We start from the raw sequence: 21,052 nt of genomic DNA, 5'->3' as shown, positions 1-21,052 counted from the left end.
ACATGATACTATATACAGAAAGCCCTAAAGACTCCACCAAAAACTATTAGAAATGGTAAATGAATTCAGTAGAGTTTCAGGATACAAAATTAGTATACAGAAATCTGCTGCATTTCTATACACTAATAATAAAGTAGCAAAAATAGAAATTAAGAAAACAATCTCATTTACAATTGTCCCCCAAAAATAAAATACTAGGGATAAATTTAACCATGGAAGTGAAAGACCTGTACTCTATAAAGCATAAGACAGTGAAAGAAATTGAAGATGACACAAATTTAAAGATAGTCCATGTTCATGGATGGGGAGAATATTGTTAAAATTTCCATAATCAAAGCAATCTTTAAATTCAATGCAATCCCTATCTAAATACCAACAACATTTTTCACAGAACTAAAACAAATAATACTAAGATTTGTGTAGAACCACAAAAGACCTGAAATAGTAAAGCATCTTGAGAATGAAGAATAAAGCTGGAAGCATCACAATTCCAGAGTTCAGGATATACAATAAAGTGATAGTAATTAACATAATATAGACTTGGCACAAACACAGACACATAGATCAGTGGAACTGGATAGAGAGCCCCAAAGTAAACACACACCTTTACAGTCAATTAATTTATGAAAAAAGAGGCAAGAATACACAATGGGAAAAAGACAGTCTCTTCAGTAAATGGTGATGAAAAAACTGGAGAGTTACATGCAAAAAAATGAAACTGAACCACTTTCTTACACTGTTCACAAAAATAAACTCAAAATGGATTAAAGACCTAAATGTGAGATGTGAAACCATAAAACTCCTCAGAGAAAACATAGGTAGTAATCTCATGAACATCAGCCTTAGCAACATATTTATGGATATGTCTCCTGAGGGAAACAAACGCAAATAATAAACTATTGAGACTACACCAAAATAAAAAGCTTTTGCACAATGAAGGAAACGATCTATAAAACAAAAAGTTGACCTACTGAATGGGAGAAGATATTTGCAAATGATATATCTGATAAGGGATTAATATCAAAATATATGAAGAACTTATAAACCTAACACCAAAAGAACAGAAAATCCAATTAAAAAATGGTCAGAAGACCTGACTAGTCATTTTTCCAAAGAAGATACACAGGTGGCTAACAGACACATGACATCACTGATCATCAGGGAAATGCAAATCAAAAGCACAATGAGATACCACCTCACACGAGTGACAATGGCTAGCATCAAAAAGACAAGAAATAACAAGTGTTGACAAGGATGTGGAGAAAAGGGAACCCTTGTGCACTTGGTTTGCCTTTGTAGGAATAGAAGTTGGCGCAACCACTGTGAAAAACACTATGGAGGTTCCTCAAAAAATTAAAAATAGATATTCTATATGATCAGTAATTCCACTAACGCATACTTATACTCCACAAATTAAAAACACTACTTTTAAAAGATACATGTATTCCTATGTTTATTGTAGATTTATTTACAATAGGTAAGATATGAAAGCAATCCAAGTGTCCATTGATAAAAGAATGGATAAAGAAGATGTGGTACATATATTTGGTGGAATAGTCATGAAAAATGAATGAGGTCTTGTCATTTTTGACATGGATCTTCCTAGAGGGCATTATGCTAAGTATGATAAGCCAGACAGAGAAAGACAAATATCAAAAGATTTTATTTATATGTCAAATCTAAACAAAACAAAGCCAACAGAAAGACAGACTCAAATGCACGGAACAAAATGGTGGGTGGGAGGATAGGCCAGAGGGGAGGTGGATGGGGGCATAGGCAAAATAAAGGTTATTAAGAAGTACAGATTTTCATTTATAAAAATAAGTCACAGAAATGAAAAGTATGGGATGGGGAATATAGTCAATAATATTGTAATAACATTTTATGGTGGTAGATGGTGACTACACTTATTGTTCTGAGCACTGAATAATATACAGAATGTTGGATCAAATGTTGTATACCTGAAACTAATATAAGACTGTATGTTAAATTTTTTTTTTAAGATTTTATTTATTTATTTGACAGAGAGACACAGCGAGAGAGGGAACACAAGCAGGGGGAGCGGGAGAGGGAGAAGCAGGCTTCTCACAGAGCAGGGAGCCCGATGCGGGGCTTGATCCCAGGACCGTGGGATCATGACCTGAGCTGAAGGCAGACGCTTAACGACTGAGCCACTCAGGTGCCCCAAGACTGTATGTTAATTATACATATATACATACATACAATTTGTGCTTTGGAGTTTTAAAAAGTCTTTCTTATCCTGCACTAGAAAGGTATTCTCCTATACTATCATCATTTTTACCTTTTACACTCACCTCTTTCAACTTTTTGAGTTCACATCGTATATGGTATTAGGCAAGAATCCAGTTCTTTTTTTCCCTTATCTCCATATGATGAGACTCCATATGATTTTCTTAACACTCTATACTAAGCTATTGTTCCTTTCCCTAATAATATGCGCACAATTTCTGGTGTAAAAAAATTGTTTTTGTATTCGTTTAATGAGATTTTTTTCTTATGTGTACCAATAGCTCAGGTAGATTCTGTTAGTGTTCGTACGTATATAGTCGTATCATCCATAAATTACAACAGTTTTTTTCTTTTCCTTTCTAATACATATTCTCTTATTTCTTCAAATATTATGTTATAGAGCATTAATAGGATAATTATCTATACTTCTGAAATGCATACTCCTAAACATCATCTGTTTAACTTTGTTAGCCATATTTTTTTAATGTAACCTTAACTAAATTAAAAAAAAATTGTGTTCCATCCTAGTTTTCTGAGTTTCTTTTTTAATCATAAGGAGGCATCAAATTTAAACATATGCTTTTTCTACTTATGTTGAATAAATATATGATATTTTTCTTTTAGTTAAGTACTATAGTTGAGTTATATTGATAGATTTTTCTAATGTTGAACCATCCTTGCATTCCTGGAGTAAAATTTCTTGGTCCACTTATAAATATGTCATTTGATATTTTATTTGGAAAAAGTTTCATCAGTGTTTATTAAACACAATGGATTTATCACTTTCTTTGCATGCATTGTCATAATCCATTTTTAGAATCAAGAGTTTACTAGTTTCACTGACACAACATACTCTTTTATTATTTTAGAATTCATTAAGTTTTCATTTGTGACTTTATTTTACTTTGTTAGAAAAACTGAAATACACATTGATGAAAACAATGGTCTAATGTTTTAGGCTTTGGATTTTCATGTTTCTTCTTCATCAATACATAAAATATCTCAATATACCACTCATTTTGAGCAATTCCTTTTTATAAGAATTTATATATCACTTATGAAGCTAGCATTTAAGAAGAAATTTCATATTCATAACCTTTCTCCTACATATTTTACAACAAACTTTAAAAGAAAATTAAATTTTAAATGTGTCTGTACTTACTTAGATCTAGTGCTAATACAATAATCCCTTGAGGTAGTGAAAAGGCACTTTATGTGCAGAATGAACACCATTCCCTAAAACTAATGCTACTGATTGCATAAGAAAGTCCACTGCTTTAAAAAAAAAAAAAAACAAAACAATAATAAAACTTAAGAAAAGTCACAGATACTTTCTAGCCAGTTCCTTAATAATCACTATTTAAATAACATCTCAAATTAAAAGTTAAAGAATTAGAGTTTTTCTATTTGTAATTTTCAAAGTCATATTTTATTTTTAATTTTCCTTTTATTACTGAGTTATTTAGAATTGGCTAGGGCAAAAGCAAAAGAATAAAACTAAAGAAAGATAACTAAAGCAACTTCTTTGGCTAAACTAACTGGAAAAGTACACAGCTAATGCTCAACGCTAGACTTTTTGAAATTTGATACCTTTAAGTTCATGTAAGTTGCCAGTTTAAAATATTCTTGGAAGGTATTTTCTGTCCCAGGAAGTTTTCAGAAGATATCTGGGTCAAAACTTTTAAATAAATAGCAGTATACTTATCACATGCTGCATACATACAAACAGATATTTTGATATAGAAGTTCTATTAAATAAGTATTTGCTGATTTCCGCTACTCTATGTGATGCATAGTATTATGTGCTGTAAATTCAATACTAAATAAGACAGATTTTTTTTGTTCTCATTAAACTCAGTGTGTACTATGGGAATTAGATAAGTAAAAGGACATTTTAACACATGTGAAAAAAAAAGAGACTGCTTTCGATCACATGGAACAAGATGGCTTACAATGAAGTTTACATTATTTCTAGTAAAACTTTAAAAGTAGAGAAAAGCAGGGTATGCTGCTATTAAGGCCACAGACTGGAACTTGCAAACATAATTTCCACCACAGAAATATTCATTGTGCTATTATTTGTAAAAGTGAAATATTAAAATTGGTATGTACATTGTGGTACATTTATATGATAGGTAGCTATAAAAGAAATCAAAAAACTATTCCTGAACATATCAGCATAGATTAGTCTCAGAAAGTAATAGTGAACTTTAAAAACTGCAGAATTCCTACCAAATAACATTTAGGCAATCTGGTTCTGGAGTTAGCACATGTAACCATAAAACTGTATCATACAATGTAGTACATGAGAGATTGGTGGAGATAAAGATGGTACCACAAATGGATAATAGACATGTATATTAATTGTACACAAAATCAATCAGAAAGCTAATCATAACAGAGACTGCCTCAGAAGCAAGAGGCAGGGTAATCTGGGGAGGGAAACAAACAAACAAACAAACATATATATATATAGTATATATAGGTTATATATTTTTTTATCAATTTATGATGGGATTATGTCCCAATGAACCCATCATAAATTGAAAATGCTGTAAGTAAAAAATGCATGTAATATACCCAACCAGCCATACGTCTCATCTTATCCTAGCCTACCTTAAATATGCTCAGAACACTCACATTAGCCTACAGTTAGGCAAAAGCATCTAACACAAAGACTATTTCATAATAAAGTATTGAATGTCTCAAGAAATTTAATGAATAATGTACTGAAAGTGACAAACAGAATGGTTGTGTGGGTACAGAATGGTTGAATCAGTCGTTTACCCTTGTGATTGTGTGGGTGAAGTTGCTGTGGCTCACTCTCACTGCCCAGCATCATGGGAGAGGATGGTACCACCTATCGGTAGTTCAGGAAAAGATCAAAATTCAAAATTTCAAGTATGCTTTCTCCTGAATGCCTATCACTTTCACATCATTGTGAAGTCAAGAAAGCGTAAGGCGAACCATCCTAAGTTGGAGCCCATCTGTATGTGATTTTCCATAAATAGGTAGGTAGGTAGGAGGTGGTAGGTAGGTAGGCAGGCAGCAGGCAGGCAGGTAGGTAGCTAGTCATTCAGCACTATTATATATTAGGCACTAATGTTAGTCTAAGCTCACTTCAAGGAACAAATGATAGTTTTTTTTAAATAAAATACAAACATTTCAAGAGACTTGACAAATATTTTTTTCAGATTTGAGAATTTTTGGCCTATCCTTTCCTGGAGAAGCAGCTATATAAAAAGACAATCTGTAATCTGAAGGCTGCCTTATGAGCATGGAACAACAGCAAGGGGAATTAACTTAATGATCATAATCATATTACCGAGCAAGAAAATATCCATCTTATTAAAGTCCCCATAAGAAGGCCCTCTATTTGTGGGATGGGTAGAACAGACTCTTTAAAACTCCAAATCTCAAATTTAAACAGAAAAATATCCACTTGAATATATTGAGAATTTCTTGTGTGTACACTGTGACAAAGATAAAGATCACAGATTGTGAAAAATCTTTGCAATGTCAGAAGCTGACAAAGGACTAAGAGACTCAAGAATATTAACCAGAAAAAGACAAAAATTCTATTTTTTAAAAATAGGCACAAGATATAAACAGGTAATTTATAAAAACAGTCACTCAAAAAGCTAATGAAGTTATGAGAGGATTCTTAAACTCATTATTAATTAAAGAAATATAATTAGAATATTGGGTGAGTTTATAGATTATCTCATGTGTCTTTATGCAAGAGATCAATCACCTATGTCCACACTGCCATATTTGAGTTCTTAGTTATGTTAAATTGAAGGACAAACATAGAACTGGGTGATTCAGCCAAGATGAAGGTTATTCCTTGAGTGTGCAGCCAGCCTCTGGAGAGCACACTTCTGTTTTGTTCCTCTAACTGCAGCTACTTTGACTTTTCTCTTAAATCTATTTTTCATTTTTACTCCAAGCACTATTTTTAAATGGTTCTTCAAAAACCCCTTTGGAGAGAGAAAGTATGCTTCCACATTTAAATAATCAGAATTATACTGTGTCTAACAACCCTGAAATTCCTGGTTTTTTAGTTTCAGGCATTACTTCATCTAAAGAGAACTCAGATAAAAGAGACGTAGCATGAATATCAAAAATATATCTTGATGAAGAAACTATGAAATGAAGAGGCTCAGTAGTGCATGAAAAGCTACAAAAATAATAATCAGGAAAGCCAGGATTTGAACTCAAGGGTTTTGACATCAGAGACCATGTTCTTGACCATAGGCTTTGAAGTGGAGTCATTAAAAGAGGCTATGAATCGCTAACATAGTGCTGTTTTTTATAAAATTTGTTTTTATTAATTAATTACTTTATCAACCCTACTCTTTTGTCAGGCACAGTGTTGAACACTGGAGCTACAAAGATGAAACTCACAACCTAGTGTAGAAGACAGGCCAAACAGCTATTATATTATTTTGTGCCTACTCAATTTCAGCATGATGAGTGCACTGGTGAGAACATGTCAGGGTATTATGAGAGTAGGAACACCTAATTTGGCTAGGAGAGGCCCTAAAAGCTTTCTGAAGAAATAGCCAGATGAGCTAGAATTAGCCATGAAGGAGGTGAGGGGAGGTAAAACACTCCAGAAACGTAAAGACAATGCAGACGAAGGCATCATGGAGTTTAGTGCATTGAATCATAGAATGCAAGGTGGAAATGAGGTTGAAATAAGGAAAGACAGAGCTCAGATCTAGGAGGGCCTTTGGATAATGGCAAACTGTTTGGATTTAATCCCATAAGTGAAAGGGATTACAGAATTAAAAATAAGAGAGTCACAAAAACATGGATATATTTTAAATAGTTTGGGTGGCAGGGTGGAAACTGATTTGAAGGTCAATGAGTCAAAATAAACTAAGTTGTGCTATGGTAACAAGTAAATCTCCAAATCTCAATGAGTTAATGCAATAATGGATTATTTCTTAAATATCCAAAGTCTGAAGCTAGCTGAATAGCCCTCCTTCACCTGGTAGCTATACCATCTAGAATGTGTGTACTCCAGGTTACTGCAGCAGAGGAGAGAGGTCTGGAGAAAAGCACTGGAATGTTTTCACACTGGGACTGGATCAATTTCTCCCATATCTCAACATCCAGGACCCTGTGGTATGATTCAGTACAACTCCAACAGGCTTTAGGCAAGCACTTGAGTGTCTATCACAGAATAGAGCACTCCTTTCTCTCCTGTTTATAATAGACCAAATATACCTATAAATTATTATTGTTTGAAAAAAATTATGTTTATTCATTTATTCAATTCATTCAACAAATGTTTTCTTGAGCACCTACTATGATCCAGGCATTCACATAAGTATCAAGGGGTCCAACATTGTTCTTGTGGGTAAACTCTTATTTGACTCTCCATTTCCATGATGATATGTGCAAAAGACAGAGCGACAGAGTAAGTGGAGTGGAAAGTGTAATATGGGCCAGATCCTGCATCTTATAGGCAATTGTGAGGACTCTGAGTTTGACTTAAAAGAAGGGACTTTCAAACATTCTGTGCAACAGAGAAACATGACTTACTTTTTAAAAGGATCATTCTTGCTGCTCTACTGAGAATAGATGTAGGATGGTAGGGTGCAAGCACTGATCTCTACTAAGAAGTTACGTAGTAATCCAAATGAGCAATGGTGATGGCTCAGATCAGGAAGGAAGCATGGAGATGGTCAGATTCTGGATATATTGTGAAGATAAAGTATTTAGTTTTGAAGATAAAGTCATCAGGATTTGAGGATAATTTAGATATGTGGTGTGAGGAAAAAAGGTCTTACACTCCCAGGAGAAGAGCCCTGCAGTCCACTGAGGGGAGATGAACCTTTATCATTAAAACTTTTCTGAGATGGTTTCAGAAGGGCTCTAGAGAGTATTAGTTTCCCAAATTATTCAGATCCAATAGGTGCTTCCTTTAGAATTTCAAATGATAACAATGTTTATGGAAAAGTCTTTTTCTTAGATGGAAAGTTTAGCTCCAAATACTTCATTTTCCCACACTCACAAGATTTCTTAAAAAATCTGTATAGATCTCTCTACCTAAAAAGAAAACTGGTTGGCAAATTACAAAAATGTCTTTGTTTTTGGGCGCCTGGGTGGTTCAGTCGTTAAGCAACTGCCTTCGGCTCAGGTCATGATCCCAGGGTCCTGGGATCGATCCCCGCATCAGGCTCTCTGCTCAGCGGGGAGCCTGCTTCTCCCTCTCCCACTCCCTCTGCTTGTGTTCCCTGTTTCGCTGTCTCTCTCTCTCTGTCAAATAAGTAAATAAAATCTTAAAAAAAAAAAAAAAGACTTTGTTTTTAAAGCCAAGTCAACAAATATTAAGCTATGCTAGATTCATTTTGATGTGACACCTCATTTACTTTCTGTTAGGGGCATGTTTGCTTTTGGGACCTGCCCATATTTCTATATCTTTTATAAAAATAAAACTCTTCATGCTATTTATTAATAGTAGTAGTACAGTAGAAAGACGCTAAATAAGGTACACCACATTGGTGATTTGGTTCATCCACTGGGTATGAAATAGTAGAACTGCAGATCATATTTAAGTTGAATTTTGATGAAGGCAGAAAATGGGGGAACATTTTAGACATATAGGACAAATGAATGCATGGATATAAAAGAGGATGGCCAATTCATGAAAATAACAGAATTTAGGGCTCATGTGAGGGGACAGTAGGTTTGGAGTTACAAGGAGTAAGATACTGAGGCTGGTAAGGTTTGATAAGATCGATTATGAAGTTATATATGGATAACATACCTGCTATAACAACAAGTTTCAATTTTACCTTTTAGTTAAAATAAAGACAATGATGTTGAAAATATAAAAGAACTGAAGAGACTTATGGGAGGAAGGTAGTAGAGAAGAGACAAAGGGAAGCCATTAGAAAGCCACCCAACAGAAAAGCACAGTTGAGAGACAATTTAATCATTAGAAATCCAAGAGAACTAAGTTTATAAACTACAGCACATCTAGCAGGAATAATAAGCTAAAGTTATGAACAATTATGTAGTTATACATTGTTGTCTTATAAAATGATAAACTCCATTTAATTTTTTTCTCCTACTAGGCCCAGGAAGTCAGAAAGTTTTAATACTGTAAGAATCCCAGCTTGAAACCTAGCTTAAAAGAGTCCCACTTGCTTTCATCCAATGTATACTGTCTAGAATCTGCCCCACTCAAGTAACCAAGAAGTTCCAGAGGCAATTGTGAAGTTTTCAATATCAAGTGGAGTGACTGCTTTCTTCAGGAAAGTGGATAGGCAATAAAGACATATTAAAAAGGCATCCCCAAACATCAGTGTTACAGAAGTGATAGCAATGAATAAATCATTGTGTGCATTAGAAAACTTCAATGCAACAAAACAACATACCACATATAAAGAGGGAAGTAGTATTTATGAAATCCCATAACCAACAAAGGATTAGTATCCAAAATCTATTTTAGAATTTGTTTACAAATTCATAAGTAAAAGACAAGCCCATAGAAAATTCAGCAAAGGATTAATAGGCAATTCACAGAAAATAAAACTGAAGTGTTTATTGAGCATATGTGAAAATATGTTCAAATGGACCACTGTGAGTGTTGGTCTCTGAAGGAAGAGGAGGGAGGAAAATCCCATTTGGAGAAAGCACAAAGGGAAATGCTGCTCTATGTGTAACATTTAATACCTTTAGAAAATAAAGAGCAGAGCAAATTATTACTAAATGCTAACATTTGGTGATCTGGGTGGCAATCATATGTATGTTTGCTTTGCTTTCTGTATTTTCTTTTGTATTTTTGAAATAATCTTTAATAATAAATTTGCATATATGATGATTTTACCATCCTTTATATAAATATTTCCCCATCTATCACTTTTATGAGGTAAAATGGTAAGAAGGGCAGTTATGAGTTAGGGGAAGAACATAAGAGTCGAGTTGGAATCCTAAATTCTAGTCCCAAATCTGCCACTTGACCACTGTGTGACCCTGAGCAAATTACTTAACTGTTCTGAAACTGACTCCTCACTTGAAGAACTTAAAACAAAAACAAAAACCCAGTATCTACTACATAAAGTTATTTTAAGGAGTGAATTATTTCATGTAAATGAAAGTGATATGATATTCATATGTGATGAAAAGATATTGGGAATTCTCAAAACCCACAGTTAATGTGAAATTAATTGAACATATTTTCCCATTTAGGATCATTCTAAACTTATAGAAACATTAGAAACAAAAAAGAGACATGTATCTTTTCTTACCAGGTCTATTAGCTGAGAATAGAGTTCATGGCAATTGTCAAAAATATACTTGTATGTAGAATCCAGGCAGGCTCTAACACAGTCCTTCACCACCATGCTGGCCTTTGGGGGGCTTTGCAGCTCCAGAACCTGAGAGACAAATTATTTTCTTAAATTCAAAAATAGAAGATTGCAATCCAGTATAAACAACTTAAACAACCTCAATAAATGTTTTTAGTTGATTTTTCTATGTTCAGGAAAAATGTGGTCTTAGCAATGTTTTAAATGTGTAAGTATTTACTTTAACTTCTTGATAATGGATCATAGTTGTGAAAATGATCATAGCTGTAAATATTCAACTAGAAACTCTTAGAGCAACCAATCACATTATTCAACCACCTATACTTTTCAATAATTCAACAATTATTTATCACCTACTATATGCCTGACAATGGTTATATTGCAATGAACAAAAGAAATAAAAATCCCTTTCCTCATGGAGCTAAACTGTAAAATATATTACATGATGATACACACTGAAAAGAAAAATAAAACAGAGAAGAGGGGACAGAAAGTGTTTCAGTGGAATTGTATTAATAGGATACAATAGTAGGTGAATTTAAAGAAGTAAGAGAATGGGCCCAGGGGGAACATTTATATCTAGACTATTTTTACAAACCTTAGCTTTGAGTAAGGTGGGAAGGAAATGGACTGTTTCAGCAGAAGAGCAAAGTGACCTAACTGAACTATCTTTTTTTTTTTCTTTTTTTAAGATTTTATTTATTTATTCATGATAGAGAAAGAGGCAGAGGCAGAGGGAGAAGCAGGCTCCCTGCAGAGCAGGGAGACTGTTACAGGACTCGATCCCAGGACCCTGGGATCATGACCTGAGCCAAAGGCAGATGCTTAACCAACTGAGCCACCCAGGCACCCCTGAACTATCTTTTAAAAGTTTCCCTTAGGCTGCCCATGATGGTCTATGGAAAAAGTAGAAAGACCAGTGATGAGAACAGTGCAAGAATTCAGTCAATATAGTGCTTGCACTATGGTGTTAAGCTAGGAGCTGTTTAGAAGAAACCATATTCTGGTTAGTTTGGGAAGGAAGAACTAATAGGATCTGCTGACAGGCTGGATGATTGGTGTGAGAGAAAGAGAGCAGTTGGGACCCTATGGTTTTAGCCTGAGCAGCTGGTACAATGGAGGGGCAAAGCTGTGCACAGGAAATCAGGAACTTGGTTTCAGACAAGAACGAACAGGTTGTTGTGCACAAAAATAGATTTCAAGTAGATATTTGGATATATGAGTTTAGACTCATGAAGCTATCTGGGGCTCGAGATACAAATTTAGAAATTATTAGCTTGGGGGGCCTGGGTGGCTCAGTCATTAAGCATCTGCCTTTGGCTCGGGTCATGATCCCGGGGTCCTGGGATCGAGCCCTGCCTCGGGCTCCCTACTCGGCAGGAAGCCTGCTTCTCCCTCTTCCACTCCCCCTACTTGTGTTCCTGCTCTCGCTCTCTCTCTGTCAAATAAAAAAAATCTTAAAAAAAAAAACCAAACCACAATTTGTCATTTCTCGTAAAGTTAATCATACATTTATCAAATGACCCAGGAACCTCGCTTCAAGACAAGTGAAAGTTTCTGTTTATACTAATAATATGTACATAAGTATTTTTAAGAGTTTTATTTATAACGCAAACCAGGAACAACTCAAATGCCTGTAGTGTATACATAACCAAGGATTACTACTCATCAAAAAAAGGGAACAAACAGCTGATACACTCAACAAGATAGATGAATAGCCCATGTGTCATGCTATATAGTATATTATTTCATTTACATGATGTTCTGGAAAAGGTAAAACTATAGGGCGACAACAACAGATCGGTGGTCACCAAGGGCTTGGAGAGGGGTTGAGTATAAAGGAGCAGCTCGAGGGGATTCTGGAGGACTATGGAACTGTTTTACATGTTGACTGGAGTGGTGGTTACACTCTACACCAAAACTCATTGATCAGTACAACAAAGGAATGAATTTTACTGTCTGTAATGAGAGAAGAAAATGGGAGGATGAAATTTTTTCAAAAGATACTGGGAGATTAGAAATTGGGAAGAAAACATGAAGAGGATGATTTTGAGGAGTTTTGGTATTAAAGGAAAAGAGGAATTAGGGTATAGCAGCTGGAGAAGGAAGGGGACTGGATCATTGAAGAGAGTGGGGAGGACTGTGCACCAAGGTTTTATTACTCAAGAGGGGATGAAATCAACTGCACAGGTGGAAGAGATGGCCTTTTCTAGGAGAACAGACAGCTAATCAATAGGAATTAGAAAAGAAGGAAGAGTATATGGACACAGATGCAGGTATGTAGATAGATGGGGGGGCGGGGAGGACCATGTGGTCTGAGCTTGAGGAAGCTCTCCAGTCTTTGTTCCCATTTTGCCACAGGGCTGATGACTGGCATCGCCTGTCAATAAAAGAACATTTCCCTCTGAGCCTGGCTGGAGGCTTACTCTCATTCTCTACATACTGTTTTGGCAGCTGCTGCCAGGAGATCAGAATGGATAGAAATTCTATTTATCCCAGTCACCCAATTTAACTCTGATTTTAAGCCAAATGAATTTTACCTGAACTTTAAAAAATCTAAATGATTGCTGATAGAGTATGGCTTTGTTTTCTGTCTCTCATTACACAGTACCATTTTTAGTGCTTCTAGTGAAAACAATCATGGGCAACTGAAAATTATATATTTTTTTCTGTACAGGAATTTTCTGAATAAACATCATAAAAGATCAAAACTTTTTTAGCCCATAGCCTGACAAGTAGTTGTAGGAAACACTTTACATGAATTGTCCTGCTAGCCAAATTATGATTGTAGAGATTTTGCTGTTAAAGCAGAAGAGAGATCTAAAAAGAAATCTCTGCATAGTTTGGTAGATGGCAGTTAGTTATACTAATGATTTAAGCAATCAAATCTATTCCTATATAGTCATTTCCAGGGCTGAAAATGAGAGTTGCCACCACTGGGGCAAGCTTAAAAGAATCAGCTACTCTCTTGGGATGAAAAAGTCAGCAAGAAATCAGAGTTAAAACTAAAATAAGAAGTCAACTCATTTCCATTTAGCACTCTTAGGGATTTTTTTTTTTTTTAGTAAGTGCCATGTTTATTTAAGATGGATTTAATTTAAAACTACATTTGAGCCAAATGTATCAGAATATTTTAGGTGTTTAGGATAATCCCTTTCAAACACCTTAGACTGGAGGATTCACTTAGCACTGGAAAAGTCTTCACAGCATCATTGCTGGGGTTGAACGGTAGCGATCAAGAGATGAGTAAAAAACAGACTTTAATGGGGAATGAATGTGTTATGTCATACCAGGATAGCGACAAATAAAATAAGGTACCTTCATCCTAAAAAAGGTGATACTTGTTAGCAGGTCAACAGTTGATTTTAGGTCTTGCAACCGTTCAGCGTTGCTGGCAGGAAAGTTTTCCTGGTTAATTAAGAAATAGAAAATGGGTAAATTATCAGCCTTAAGCTTGTGATGGGAAAATAAATTAAAACTAACTTTCTGGGAAGGAAAATGGGAAGTGAACTGTGTAAAATTATAAAAATATCCCGATAGTATTCTTACAACATCTTATCATAAAACATTATAAAAAGTAAACAATTTGGAAATATTCTCTTCTTAGTCTTGGAAAGCCACATCCTTCTATTTATTGCCACAGTGCAATAAAAATATACAAAACAGTATCATTCATGCAGTGTTATCGTTCATCTTTGTTCATATAATAGTTTTGCTACTAAAAGTAGAGTTTTGCTACTAAAAGTGGAGTTTTGCTACTAAAAGTGGAGTTTTGCTACTAAAACTAAAAGTTTTGCTACTACATGGACAGCATGTAGTTGGAAATATTTTTTGTAATTTTCTCAAGATGGGTAATTTTTCCCAAAAAAACTCTGGGAACTTTTACATGTGCTACATTTAGAGTCACAAAGAAACTCTTAAAAGTTAAAAGAAAAATCAGACTACATGGCAGCATCTCTCCTGGAAGTACTCTGGATTTCCACAAGTTTGTTAGTGCGATTTGGTAGAAATGTGATATAAAAATAAAAATGCTCAGAACTTTGCAGAGGGAAGGTATAATTATGAAAATGTTTGATCTAAGGAACAATTTTCACATTGAGAAATTTCTCATTTTAACTTGCTTTCAGATTGGCTTTTTAAAGAGCAATTAGAAAAACCACAGGTAATTTTTAAATATTCACAAACTCACAGAGAGTTATAGTGTCCACACAATGACAAATGAGGTGGCCTCCAGGCCCTTTTGGCCTCCAAACACCGTTTTCATTGCCTGCATAGCAGTTGTCTTCTACCAGTGTTGGCCCAGTTCCAACAGGAAGGGTGAATTTGACAAAATGTGGTTTTAAAATTTCCAGAAATATGCAATTAAGATATCCATCAGTCATGAACTTAAACATGAACGCAGACGATCTACATATGTACAGATATGACATGATGTTTGAATTATTAAATAAAGAATGCAACAATTACTACAGATTTTTCTGTAAATAAATTTATAACTAAATGTTTTGTAAATATGTATATTTACATACACACATACATGAATATATTTGCGTGTGTGTATTTTGTGGGTTTCACCTGGAGGTGAAGTATAGAAGAGTTGACAAGAACTCTGGACAGCTTCAAAAGAGCACATTGTACTGATCTAGAAAGAGTGAATTAAGCAATGAGTCCAAGTAGGCATCTTAAAAGCTGGGGAAATATTAGCAGGATATCTCAGTAACAAGGGGTGAGCTTTCAGGATGAGGACTCTGCCACATGTCTACCTCATGGATTAGCTGCCACTCAATCTGATTGCTATTATAAAAATTATAAAATTAAAGCTACACATAGTAACACACATGTTACTAATGTAGGCTTATGTGGGGCAAGGTCCCTGAACAAAGGACTGCAGCTTGCTTACTTAGGGGACTTTTTCCAGTGTGACAGAACCTAAGATCCCAAGACCAGCATTTTTACTTTCCCATTACACAGTGGATGATTTTTTACAGTATGACAAGAAAGCATCTCAGCCAAACATGACATTTTACCTTCAGGCAGATAATTTTGTACATACCCTATACTTTGACAGGTCAATCCTTAAAGAGTTATGCAACTGGTCCAGTAGTTTTATGAATTTTTCTCTCTGTACAAAGCAAACACAAAATAGGAGAATGGAAATAAATGGTCATTCTAAATGTAGTCCTCCCAACAACTCTTTGAGTTATTGTTCTCATTCTATAGAAAGGAAGGTTCAAAGATGTCAATGATTATCTAAGATGATAGAGCTGGTATGTGACATAACAGTGCTTCAAATGCAGATCTCTTTGACACCAAATCCAGGCTCTTGCCAATAAGCCACAGGGCCTTTCTGTGATGAATAAGAAAGTATCCAGAAAGTTGTATACTTTGGAAAGAGTGCAGACAACTGAATTGCCACTGTACTAATTCACAACACTATGAGTCAGCAAGAAAAAACATGACCCACCCCTCTTCCTATCCCCACACACCACAGTACCTCCCCAGAAAGAAATGATTGTTTTTTTAAAATTTCTCCTACCTATGGAAGTGGGAATAGCTATTGTTCTCATCAAGAACAATTTCAAAAAGCATTTTCCTTTTGGTGACAAGCACAGACTTCATAATCTGAAACTATCAATCACCTTTAAAGTATGTTTATGATTTAGTGTTTTAAAAAAAGTATAAAATGTCAAGCCAAAAAAATTATTGATGCTTCCCTCTGAGGCAGTATCAAGGGTGGACTGACCTCTTCATAGGCTGTGAAGATAAGGAGTTTGCTTATAAGTGGAAGGATGAAGTTGTGTTGATTAAATAAGTTAGATAAGATAAAATCATCAAAATCACAAATTTTATAGAACAAACAATCCCCCATTCTGAGTCTCAGATTTGGAATCAAAAATGAAAAAAAATATGGGAGTGTAAGTAAGTAACATTAAAGGTCTCAGCCTACATTACTATTCTGTAAATAACAAATTGCACTTCGGAGGATAATGGGCAAAATAGAAACTTTCCTAATACTTTCACGTATAAGGTGGATTTATGGGGTTATAATTCATCCCTTGAAGTCCCTGATTTTGATGAAGTGAGCTGAATATTAACAGAAGTTGATGAATTGTTCCTAAGTTGAAACTCCAATTTTCTGAATAAACTGCCCTTATTAGTTTCATACATCAGACAATAAAGCTTGATATTACCTCTGTGTTAACCCCCTGTGGAGCCAATGAAGGAGCTTAAGAAATGAATCGTGCCTTCAACATGCTTGCCATCTTTTTAGGCAGAGAAGACTCTTTGGTAAAGCTATTGAAAAATACAGATGAGTAAGGTCTTAGATTTTTCCTTCTCACTCTTCATCATACCTTCCCAGGGGAAGAGGTGAACTATGCCGTCCTTTTATTAACCCCCATCCTGCAACCACTTGGATAAGTAGCTCTCAATCAAAATAGAAAAATTTAAGAGCCACTACCATCATCAGTTTAGGTCACAGCAAAGTGAATTGTAAAAGTTAACGTGTTCATGTCATGTCTCGGAATGCTTTATCTGACCTCTGTGACTGGTACAAATCATCAAGACAGCTGACATGACCCTAGTCCTCCATGCTAATGCCCAAATCACTGGGCCTCTTATATCCACGAGGACTTACTGTTCTGGTTGTCTGCTTGATACCCATTTTTCCATTCTTCCTTACTAAGAGAGCCTCATGAGTCATAGGTGTCCGTTATGAAATACCTACCTTGCCAGACCTCTTTTCTTTTAGCAATGGCCATGCAGTAGGACTTTGGCTAATGAGATACATATAGTTTATTAGAGGGGATGGACTCAGCTAGCATATTGTCAACGAATTATTATTTGAAAAGATTCTAAAGGAGAGTTTGGCAAACACTGCTGTATTAGTGTTTGCTATGTATTTCTTTGCCAGGCTTTTCTCCCTGGGTTTCTCTCCTTTCTCCCCCCTGAAACTCAGACTAGACACAAGAAGGTAAAACAGCCGTGGGACCATCAGATGAAAAGCTAAACAAGCGATGATGCCTGGTGGGGCAGGAAGCTGAGAGCCCCCATGCCTCCCTTTAGCCCTGTCTGCCCACCCTTTCAAAAAATTACAATCCTGAGCAGCCACACTAGCCCTGAATTCCTTATTAACTTTGGACTTAGGTTGCATAGGAAAAAAAAAAAATTACTTAAGTTTGTTAAGTTTGTTTCATGCAGCCGAACAGAATTCTGACTGACACAGATCACACATGTGGTCTTCCTACATAAGTCTTCAGTGCCCAGCTGGAAAATTTACATTCAAGGAACACAGAAAAATGTGGAGAAAACTGCCAGGCTTGTTGTCATTAAATCCCAGACAATATCAGATGACGTGAAATTAAAAGTGTGCTACTGATTGAATTTTCATAGAGATTCTTTAAACAGCAGGACAGCTTGAAATTTAATTTTATTTATCATATTTCTATTTACGTAGAGTGAGATTGCCTTTGCAAGAGTGGAGGAGGCCTATTTCCTGCACCGTGTGACTTGAGGAATAACAGAAGACTGGCTGATTAAAAAATGATTCTCCTGCGGGGGCATGCCCACAACATCTGAACCCGCCCTGTCACTCAGTTCTTCCTGTCAGGTAAGGTCTACACATGCCTGGGATTTGGTAGCGGCCACGTCAATCATAATACAGCTGTCAGTTATCAAAAACTTAGGTTTAATTAGTTGATAAGAATAATTCTAGACCAGGGGTCAGAAAGCTGTCTGGAAAGAGCCAGGCAGTAAATATTTTCAGCTTTGTCACCTGTCACAACTATAAAACTCTGCCACTGCAGCACAGTAGCTCCCAGAGACGATATAGAAACGAAGGGCATGGCTAGTCTCCCAGCAAGTTCTGTTTCTTGGACAGTGAAATTTGAATGTCATATAATTTTCATGTGTCATGATGATGAGGGAACAGAAGGCAAGCTGAGGACAAAGCAGAAGGTGACACCCCACAACACCACCCCCACCATGGGATATATGTGACATTCCTCAGGCACTCCTGGCTGGCTGCCCTAAAGGAAAAACAAATAGTTAATTTATAGAGATCACAATCCTACAAGACAGGAGTCTCCCTCAGTTTACAAATGTCTTAGCAATCTACAAGAACAAAGCATTCCTATCATCAATAACCTAGCTTCCAGAAGGAAATGTAGATACAATTAAATGTCTTTATAACCTGCAGCCCATCATCAACAGATACTTGAAGTGGGCAGAGTGTTCCTCCAGGAAGTTCCCAACTATCTTAATGTTAATGCCTTACTAGAGAGGGTAAACAACCTTAACTTGACAATGGCAAGGCTTCTGGTATCCTTTGAGTCTTCTTTAGCATATGAAAGTTCTTTCTGAAACCTCCCTTTTTCCTTACCTCCCCCAACCCCGTATTATATAATCAGTCACCCCTCACAACCCCGGGGGCAGCAGCTCCTTCTGCCCACAGGTCCTGTCCCTGTGCTTTAATGAACCACCATTTTGCACCAAAGACACCTCAAGAATTCTTTCTTGGTCGTTGGCTCCAGACTCCACCCCACTGAACCTCACCTATATTCCCAAACCCCGTCAGTAAAACGATAGTCTTCTTTGGATATTTTTTAACCGTTTAAAATGTGGAAGCCATTCTTATCTCCGGGACCCATACAAAACTAGCTGGGGGGCTGGTTGTAGCCCAAGAGCACAGGGGAGATTTTGAGGAGGGGGAGGCAGTTGTTACCCCACAAGTGTATTCAAATCAACAAGAAATGTCAGTGTACTGCCCTGGGATCCTGGGAACTGGAGAAGGGAAAGTCTTCATAAGGAAGGGGTGTGAAAACCTCTGCATCAGCCTCCGCTTCTCTCTTCCATTTCTTTGTTTCTCAGTATCTCAGGCCAGAAGCAGGGGCCGATTTAAGTTGAAGCTGATGACACTTCAGCCCTGGGGGCCCTCACTTCAGCTTCCCCAGGAAGAACTCTAGCTATGTGTTCACATGATCTCAGGGTTTTGTAAATGTCGTAAAAATAGGATGAAAATTATTCTGACTTGGACCAGCTAACTGTAAGTACTTTGTTTTCCGGAACATATCAAAAGCAGTAATTCATTAAGAAGAACAGAACATTTCAAATAGAAATTACACATAACCTATTTTGATATTTTTTGGTAATTTAGTTAATCATGGGAACATACTGGAAGTTGGTCTACATTTCTTGTTGATTTGAGATTAATACTGGTATCAACAGATATCATAAAATTATAAAATGTCACTACAATGATGGTATCAGTGACAAACTAATAAATGTAATCAATTCAAGGAGTATTTAAGCAGTCACTTCACAGGCAAGCCGGAAAAACCCTGAGATGGTACTCTTCGCTGACCCAGAGAGCCTCAACATCTCCCTCAGTTTGACTGAACTTTAGAAATAGGTTTCTTCCTGAGTCTAGGCCCTGATTTCTCTCTTTTTTTTTTTTTTTAAGATTTTACTTATTTATTCATTAGAGACAGAGAGAGAGAGGCAGAGGGAGAAGCAGGCTCCCAAGGAGCAGGGAGCCCTATGCGGGACTCCATCCCAGGACCCTGAGATCATGACCTGAGCCGAAGGCAGACGCTTAACCATCTGAGCCACCCAGGAGCCCTCTCTTTTTTTTTTTTTTATTAGAGCATTCTCTTTAAAAAAAACTTACACTTGTAAATTCTTTCTCTGCCCCTTTGAAATGTAAATCTTTTTTTGAAATGTAAATCTCTTTAAAAGCCTCTTGCCAGGTTGCTTTACAACCCAGGAATATCTTCCTCAAGTACTTGGGAGCTATCAAAGGGATAGTATCTGCATCTCTCAGCCTCTGTGGGGAGGGTAGGAGACTAATTTTGTGGGTGTAAAGTAGCAAGCACAGATAGCCTCATTACAGATAAAGATATTTGCAAATAAATAAATAAAATCTTTAAAAAAAAACTGTTTAAAAACAAAACAAAACAAACAAAACTCTGTTTTAGTACATCTAAGCTCACAGTGAGCCATAGCTTCTCTCACTACGGTAACAGCCTCAAATTGTTTTCATTGCCTGTTTAACTCTCGGGTGCAATTTTTGCTTTGGCATCACATATGAAAGAAACATAATATTTTCCCAAACTTGATGGAAGTCATTAAAATGTGGCATTATCAATGAATCGTGAAGTTAATAGCAACTTTTCTAAAACGTCAAATTAAAAAGTCTGATCAACTCAAAAAAGTTTGATCAACTCTGCTAAAGACTGCATTATTTTTTCAACAAAAAATTATATTTCAAGATTTTCATCGTATGAAGAAGTAATCAAAGAATCTGCAATCAAAAATTCTAGAAAGACTTTTAAAGAGATGTATCAGGAAGTTAATTAATGAAAATACTACCTTGTTTTTCTGGAATTTGTAATGTTTGTGGTGTCATATTATAATAACTTACAATTCACTGGGATTCATTTTTTTTTTTTTTTTTTATTTGACAGAGAGAGACACAG

The 21,052-nt window shown here is 35.9% G+C and overlaps 1 protein-coding gene across 1 annotated transcript in view; it reads right to left on the bottom strand.

Moving 5' to 3' along the window:
- Positions 1 to 21,052, bottom strand: part of UNC13C (unc-13 homolog C) — a 479,061-nt gene that overhangs the window by 222,219 nt on the left and 235,790 nt on the right. The window contains exons 9-11 of the mRNA XM_081831864.1: positions 15,631 to 15,699; positions 13,896 to 13,985; positions 10,518 to 10,646 (exon numbers count right to left, since the gene is read on the bottom strand). Coding sequence (XP_081687990.1) covers positions 10,518 to 10,646; positions 13,896 to 13,985; positions 15,631 to 15,699 — 288 coding nt within the window. The remainder of the gene's footprint in view (positions 1 to 10,517; positions 10,647 to 13,895; positions 13,986 to 15,630; positions 15,700 to 21,052) is intronic.

The sequence above is a fragment of the Leptonychotes weddellii genome, chromosome 9 (genome assembly GCF_054177405.1).
Source record: "Leptonychotes weddellii isolate Sample4059 chromosome 9, ASM5417740v2, whole genome shotgun sequence".
NCBI lineage: Eukaryota > Metazoa > Chordata > Mammalia > Carnivora > Phocidae > Leptonychotes > Leptonychotes weddellii.
Note: the sequence above shows the minus strand (reverse complement) of the source record. Positions and strands in the feature narration are given on the sequence as shown.